The 8,482-nt window shown below is 40.3% G+C and overlaps 1 protein-coding gene across 9 annotated transcripts in view; it reads left to right on the forward strand.

Moving 5' to 3' along the window:
• IFT140 (intraflagellar transport 140) overlaps positions 1–8,482 on the forward strand; it is a 90,128-nt gene that overhangs the window by 38,715 nt on the left and 42,931 nt on the right. For 8 of the 9 annotated variants that reach the window (XM_019008231.2, XM_033517927.1, XM_033517928.1 and 5 more), the window contains 4 exons: positions 2,929–3,076; positions 5,619–5,750; positions 6,878–6,910; positions 8,067–8,263. In XM_019008231.2, the coding sequence (XP_018863776.1) occupies positions 2,929–3,076; positions 5,619–5,750; positions 6,878–6,910; positions 8,067–8,263 (510 nt within the window). The remainder of the gene's footprint in view (positions 1–2,928; positions 3,077–5,618; positions 5,751–6,877; positions 6,911–8,066; positions 8,264–8,482) is intronic. The other variant, XM_015642612.3, reaches the window with a different exon arrangement.

Here is an 8,482-nt window from a genome sequence, read left to right on the forward strand (position 1 = left end):
CTTAAAAGGAACAAAGAAAGTTTATTAACAGGACTACAAGAATAAGAAACCAGAATAAAACTTTCAGAAACCTTTTCTACCCCCCCCACCCAAACTTTTCCTTTCCCAACTGACAACATAGAGGCAAAACCTGAGATGTTAAAGCAATACCAACTATACAATAGTCTTTTCATAAGTCTCTATGGGAGAGGAGTTTTCTCTTGTCATTCCATGGAGAGTTCTCCACAAGAAAAACAGTTTTCCTGTGGCTTTTCATTTCCATGTCTGGCAGCCCCCTGGAAAAAACTCTGCCATTATACTTTCCTCCCATTTTCACATCACTCTAAGGTGTGTTCATGGGCCATGAATTCAAAGGGCAATATTTTAAGGATGAGTTATTCAAAGGCAAAGGTTCTCTTTATCTGTTTCTATTATCATCTCTGGGAACAGAGGTTTTCTCCTTTTCTCCCTTGGGGCAAAGGGTCTTCATCAGCCCTCACCTCTCTTTCTCTCTGCTCAAGCATCTCATGGGATCACAGCTACTCCACCATCTGCTTAGCTTCATCAATCGATACTTTTGCTCAGATTTACAATTTGAATAGTTCATTCCCCCCAATACTTTCATGAATTAAAGGAATTTTTCATAACATTGTTGTCCATCTCCATGGCCCTACCAAAAGAATATTTCAGCTTATTAAAGCATCTCCTCATTCTTCTTCTATCTTAGGCTGACTCCTTCCTTTACTGATTTTGATGTTTCATGTTGTCTTTTTACATGTTGATTGCTCCCACTTTCCTCTCTTTGGAGAGGGGATTAAGTCTGCAGGTCTCATCTGAGTAGTGAAAGGGTTAAACCTTGCACAGATCTCGTGGATGGTGATGTGATCTCTGCCAGGGCAGCAGCCCGGGCTGTTTGTGATGGAGGATTTTTTTCAGTGGTTGTGCTGGAGGAGGGTGGCTAGGATCCCAGCAGCCAGGCTAGCACTCAGAGGCAGCACGCTGCGGGCTGATGGCTTCCCCTCTCCTTACTCGGCAGTTTCTGCCGAATCCCAGTGGCAGCAGAATTTCAGCTGAGCCAGGGACCGGCCTGGCCCGGCAGCACCGCTGTACAGGGCTCGGCGAGCTTCCCGAGGAGGCTCAGCCCCTCTGGAAAGGGACTTCTGCCACCCCACAGTCTCCATCCCCCACTCGGGAGCCGCTGGAGTGCGGCCCATAAGGGCCGCGGGGGAGCAGAGCAGCTGTACCAGAGTTCTGTTGCCTTTCAAGGCCAGAAAGAAATAGAGACAGAAACTCCCAGGCTTAGGTTTAAAAGGTGGTATTCACAAAGGTGATCTCACTTTTCAGCGGTGAAGAATGTTGTTAATTCTCAGAAATGACCAGCTGTTGTCCAGGTCTCAAGCAGAGAAGAGACTCGCAACAGCCTCTCTCAGAGGAGTTACTTCCATGGATATTTCCCACTTTTTTTCCTAAATGCCAACCTACCACATCACTGAAAGCCAGAAGAAACTACTCAGTTTATCAAAAAACTAAGGCCAATGCAAATCTGGGGTCTTACATCCTGGTTAGTTATGCAGTAGTGCAGTCTAGAGTAAGTGAGGAAGTTGTTTCCAAGTGCAGTATCTTGTGTAGCCCAACAGAGGCCAACCCAAGCCAGGAGTGCTGTTTCACTGTTTGAGTGTTAGTGTCTGTGTGAATAATCCATTTATCTGTGCTTTCTTTTAAAGGATCTTCAAATTAGAGTGAGTAAAATCAGCAGAAAGTGTTAATAATCCTCTTCTGCTTCTCTTTCCCTCCTCCTGAGACAAAATCTAAACACTCCCAGGTTTTTTACAAAAATTCTGTTTTTTCGGTATGCAGTTTACTGATTGTGAATTCCATGGCAGGGAGAGGACTTAGGTTTCTGCACCTGTTTGAATGTCTCTTTCAATTTGCCCTCTAGTCCTACTCCAATCCTCCCCACAAATTCCACCCTTCAGTGGTGACAGCAAGTGAGAAAATATTTTAATGATGTCTTTGGTTTCTCTTTTAAATAATTTGACATTTTTTCAGAAGAATGAATGCTAGGCCATTGCTAAAATAGTGTGATTCTGTATGTCTGTAGTCTTGATATGGCTGGCACTGAAGTAATAATTGAAATGCCCAAAGGAGGCAAGATGTTATTATTTAAATTGCTGACAGAGACTGGCTTTCCCGAGGCTGCAGGAGAAGCCCTTGTGCTTAATGTGCTGTTTCACAGTGCCTCAGAATTCTTGACATACAGTAGGTGGTGGTTGGTCTCTTCTTCCAGGTAACAATCAATAGGATGAGAGGAAATGACCTCAAGTTGTGCCAGTAAAGGTTTAGGTTGGGTATTAGGAAAAATTTCTTCAGGTAGAATTGTCAGGCACTGGAACTGGCTGGCTACAGCAGTAGTGGAATCACCATCCTGGGAATGTTCATAAAATGTGTGGACATGGCACTCTGGGGCATGGTTTAGTGGTGAATGAGGTGGTGGTGCTGGGTGCATGGTTGGACTTGGTGATTTTAGAGCGTTCTTCCAATTGTAATGATTCCATGGTTTGAAGACAGAGCTGAGGTAGCCCCTGTGTTAGGGGCTATCAGCAGCAGGCACTGAGGTAGATAGTTTGAAGGATGTTCAAGTGTTTATGTAGGACCTGCAATGTCAGGGGAGGCAGATTTTGAGTACGTCTTTTTATAGGCAATACCAATTTTTTTTCTACCAAAGTGCTTTATGTCCTGTCACCACTGTCAGTGTAAAAGACCAAACTAGCAATGTCATTGCCATGTGTAAAATGTTAGGAGTCAGGAAAATGTATCTGGTTAATGTTCTAATACAGAGTATAAATAACTGACAATGATCCCTTGGCTGGAGATTTATTTACATTCATGCACAGAATGGGCTGGAATTACTTTGTTTCCCTTTCTGCACCTTTTCTTGTCTCTTCATAGGTTTGTAGTGGAGTATCCAGAGTTGAACAGTTACATCCCTGCTCGCCATTTTTGGGACCAGAGTGAACCAAGACTTTTTGTATGTGAAGCAATTCCTGAAACAGGCTTCCAACCTCCTGACCAAAAGGAAAACCAGACTGAGGGCACAGTATGGTCTTTTTCATTTGTTTTATCTTGTTTTACATAGAGTTCTCCCTGTCCAAGCAATAAATCCTTTGTGATTCATTAAGGATGTAGGAGTGGGTAGTACACATTACTAGGTGCAAAAATGAGTTGTGAGCCCTGTGTTTGCTGTCTGTGTTTCAGGCAGTCCCTCTATGGCAGCTCTCTGGTTTGGGCAGAGCTTGCACATTCTGAGGAAGAAAAAGAGGGGATTTCTTTAGCTGTGATACAATTTTGGGAATGATCTTAATACAAGCTTGTATCTGGACTACAGTTATTCAGGTGACATTATTGGGTGGATTGATAATCTCGAAGTTTGTAATTTTAAAAAATAGCTGATTTTATATCTTGAGTCCACTTTTAGCAGCAAGAATTAACTTGATAGAATAACAGGGATGTTACTGTTAAGGTGAACAGAGAAATACACTTTTCCACCCACTCCCTCCAGTTTTCTGCTTTTCTGGAGAGGAATTGTACATTTTTATGGGACTTCTCAAATTATCTGTTACTGGTGTTCATAACACTCGCTCACAGTAAGAGACTTCTCCTGGCTCAAGCTGTTCAGGTATAAGCAATTTATTGTAAGGGCAATGAGAGGGAGAGACCCGTGTCTGCCTCCAGCCTCGGCGGCTACGTGGTCGGGGGGAGAGCAGGAGAGGAGAGGTTGGAGATGGGGAGGGAGGAAACAAGAGCAACAGAGAGAGAGCAGGGAACCAGGGAGGCTTATCAGAGAGGGGGAGGACAAGAGAGGGGTAAGGGGGAAAGACCAAGAGGGTAAGAGTAAGAGAGGGAGAGAGGAAAAACTAAGAGGGTAAGGGAGGGAGAAACTAGGAGCAGGGAGAGGGGTCGGGAAAGGCTAAGAGGTGAGAGAGGGGTAAGAACTAAGAGAGCACGAAGTTCTTGTTACAATCCAATATATCTTTTTCTGTAGTGAATATTCTAATTCCCAGTAACCAATCACTATGAGATACACCCACTAAAAATTTACATACAGCCTATGAGCATCTCTATATTAACATACAGTGTTGCATTTTAAACTCTAAAAGCTTTACAAGTTCTTTCCTTGCTTCTTGACCTTTGGATTTTCTATCAGCAGAAGGACATTATTTCATCATCAGGGATTCTCCTTTAGCTGGCTAGGCTATTGTTCTTTGGTTATATAGTAACTAGTACTCAGCATCATGACTCAAAGCAGGCTTTCATTTCTACTTTGATTCTAGGCTTCATATTTTCAGAATCTTCTGCCAAACAATCACATTCATAAGGTTCCCCTGTTTCATTCTCCCCAACAATCTGTTATGGTCTTCTTTACATTAGAAAAAATATTTAATTTTTATTGATCACAAGTAATCTAATCAAGATTTCTTTTATCACACAATTCTTCCCCTTTCCCTGCTTTTGTGGTTGTAGTGCTCCTTACCACTTTGTATAGAACTGCCTATCCTGCATAAACATTCCATTGATTTGAAACATACATTTTAATCTCAAATTTTTAGATTTGTGCCTTATTTTAACTACATCTCCTAAAATTAAAGATAGAAAGCTCTTTGTCTTTTGTTGGTTAAAATGACCTTAGAAGAACCATGAGAAGATCAAAATAAAAAAGAGAAATGGGATAGGGATGTCTCAAAAGGCCTGGCTAGGGTCTTCTAGCAAAGAAAAGAACAATTCAACTTAATAGTCCTCATGCAAAAAAAAATTAGAAATGCTTGGCTTCTAAATAAAGTTGAAAAAAAAGATATAAAAGGAATGCCACTTACTTTTTGCCCCATATTCAATGAAACTTTTTACTGTCTGCTTATGCTTTAGTAAATGAGAAATCTGATTCACTTCTGCTGGAAATAAATATTATTTTAACTAGAGTCAAGTCAATACTTAAACTGTTAGAGGAACTATTTTTGAATGGATTATATATTTCCTGGGAGCTCAAAGCAGTCAGTGAGCTGATGAGCTTACAGTGGGAATAATATGTTTTTTTTAAAAAAAGTTGAAAATAGTTGTGGCTGCCCCATCCCTGGAAATGTTCAAGGCTGGGTTGGACAGGGCTTAGAGCAACCTGGTCTAGTGAATTAGTGGGTCTAGTGCCCACCCTGGCAGGGGGTTGGAGTTAGATATTTTTTAAGGCCCCTTCAAACCCAAACAATTCTGTGATTATCTTATTCCATGATTCTGTTTCTTTGCCCTGAGCCAGATCTCTCAGAGGCATGCCTGAAGCAGCCATCTGTGGGCAGGGGCTTCTCTCTTTATGTGAAAAAGAATTGAGAAAAAAGCTTGGGTAAAGCTGGTTGCTGAGGCAGAGGTGGAAGTCCCTTTGCAGGGGGACCAGTCTGGAATGCAGAGGGAGGTGCTGGCTGCTCACTGTAGGGAGGAAGCTTGCAGCTCTGCCCTCCCAGCAGCTGTGTGTCTGAATGTATAGGACATACTATTGTCAAGAGAAGCTTCTGACAAGTGAATATGGAAAATAGAAACAAAAAGAAAGAAAGATATTGGAGCATAAAAACAAAACAGTGCTTTGCTTCCTTTTCTAGGTGGATGTTTGGATTATATCCTTCTTCAGCACTGAAGAGCATGGCCTTTTGCTGCAAGACAGCTTTCCATTGCCTTCATCCTACCAGGTTCTTCTGGGCATAGAGGTGCCACATTATTACTTTGCAAAAAAGGTGAGCTAATCTCTAAGAATTCCTTCCCTTTCCAGAAATTCAGACTTTCTACTGTATAGGGATCAAATTTAACCAAATTGAGTCTGGGGTAGGTAGAGCAACTCCAATGGCAGGGGTGCATCACAGGTAAAAATGACATAAAGATAATTCTGCTGCAGATGAGCTTCACAGAGTTGTGGAATTTGTAATGAGATAGCTTTTTATGGGTATTGTGAACTGAATGTGACAAGTGTAAGAGAAACAGGAATTACCAGGTAACACAATTGAAAAAGGGACACGGAAAAAAACTCTACTTTATCTAGTCACTGTGCCTATTGCAAGTACAAGGGGTGTGTGTGTGTGAGATTTAGGTAGGCTGTCAGATAGGACATTTCATACTGGCTTTGGCAGAAGTATCTCACTTCCTTGTTGGAATAATGCTTAATCTCCAAGAATACCTAAGAGAGTAAGAATAGTCATCTTGCACCAGCAACAAGTGCTTGTGTGCTGCAAATGCCAAGAATGCAGGCTCTAAGTTCTAAAGCTTGGAATTTCAATCCAAAATTGTTTGCATCTCATGTAAATAATACCCTACATAATTCCATGCATACTGGGCAAGCTGCAGCCTTTTACCTACAAATTGGTTTCTGGTGAAGTTATGACCTGAGTTTCCTAGTGCTTCCTAGGATGATGATTTGCTCTGTTCCTGTCTTGTAGGGACAGTGGGAGTGTAACAGATCCCATTTACTGTATTTAGTTTTGTAAAATCTACCAGAAATTGATATTAGTGATACTTCTGATCCTCACATAGTTTGGTAACACTATTAGATAGGGAGAATGTATCTATTCATTATGTTAAGATTCAGAGCATCACTTTGCAATTTCTCCCCTTCAAAGCACTGCCTGTTGTCAGTCTTCCTGTGAAGACTGAGCTTTTAGAGTTGTACTGTGTTTTACTTTCCTTTTTCCCTTAAATTGAAAGGTCAAATGTGATATGCTGCATTTTCCAATCTTTCTTTTTAACACTTCTCCATCACATCTCATGCTATTTTACTTTGATATTATGTTTCTTTTTTTTCTTTCTTTTTTTTTTTTTTTTTTTTTTTTTTTTTTTTTTTTGACTCTGTATGGATTATTGCTGCCATTAGTTGTGTTTTCAGAGGGGATGTCTCTATAAACCTGTAAGTATCTGCATTGCTTTGGTCCTCTTCCTTCATCCTCTGCTCCTCTCTTGTTTCCATTTTCTTGGTAGGTGATTGTCTCTTTCTGACAGTCACTTTTCACATCACTTGTATTCATTTGGGAAACTTAATTTAGTATAACAGTAGAGTCTGCTTTAAATACAGCAAATCAAGTTGATGCAACAAGCCTTGTTGAGCAAGTTTAATTCCAGGGTTTCTCCTTATTCACCATAATGTCTCTACTCTCCTGGTTCCAGAAATTCTAGTTCTAGTCAAACAGCAGATGGGTGCTTTTGATTTCTGTGGTTTACTGTACCCAGGACTTCCACTGTATTATAATATAATACAATTTTTAGTGGTTTCTATATACCTTAAAATTTAATTATCTTCTATAACTATACAATTGGGGGAGATAGGGGAAAGTGTCCATGGACTTTGGCATCATTTATGACTCAGATCATCTTCCTCTGTGCCTGGCTTGGGAAAGTTTCCTTATTACACTCCAGACAGATCATTTGACATTGAGGATTGAGACTTTATTGTTTTTCTGCATAATGATTGAATTGCTTTGAGTTGCCTTTCAGTGAGTGATGAAAGTACCCCTGAAGCTTTAGAACGGCTTGAAGCTTTAGAGCTGTAAGGGGAAGGGTTTAAACCCGAGCTTCAGTATTCATAAGATTTACATGAAGGCAAGGATAAAAGAATTTGGTCTGTATAGTTAAATTTCAGAACAGCAGACTAATATTTGAGAAGAAACTTGGAGACATGCTTATCTGAAATCTTCAGAAAGCTGTGAATTTAACAGTTGCTATTATAATAGTAGTACTATTAGTATACATATATATATATAATAGTAATAATAATGATGGTAATAAAAGGAGGTTACCTTTCTGTGGTTGCCAATTTCCAGTGATCACTGGCATGCTGTGATTGTTCACTGCAATATGCTAATCTCTTCTATGACATTCCATATTTTGTGGAATTTTTGGTGGCATTTTCTAGGATGTTCTGAAACTTCACAACTATTGTCACTATTGATCATGGTCCTGCAGATATAAAAAACTTGGACTGTGGTGAAAATAGTGTAATTAATTACATGTACAAAGGAGTAAATTTCAGCCTGCTTAATACCTATATGACAACCTTCTCCTTTTAGCTGGGAGAAGCTGAGAAGGGAGCATCAGAGTCTGGCTCAGGAACAGTCCCTCAGATGGTTGCAAGAAGACCCATGAGAGATTTCATTGGATTGGGGGACTGTGATAGCACCACCCAGGATGCCATGCTGAACTTCAGCTACTATCTGACTGCTGGAGACATGGATGAGGCCTTCAAATCCATCAAGCTGATAAAAAGGTATCAAAACTATTTGTATGTATATCTTCATGGGTGCAGTTTATTTTTGTTAAAAGTTTGTATGAAGTATAGAACTTAGATTCTCCTTACCTTTTCCCTCTCTGATTTCATTCTCCCTTTCATTTTTAACCAGAGGAAACATCTTTATCTCACAGACATTTTAATGCTCTGCTCATTCTTTGTCTATAATACATTGTGGATTCTTTTTTACTTAAAGAG

Source organism: Parus major, chromosome 14 (assembly GCF_001522545.3).
Source record: "Parus major isolate Abel chromosome 14, Parus_major1.1, whole genome shotgun sequence".
NCBI classification, from domain to species: domain Eukaryota; kingdom Metazoa; phylum Chordata; class Aves; order Passeriformes; family Paridae; genus Parus; species Parus major.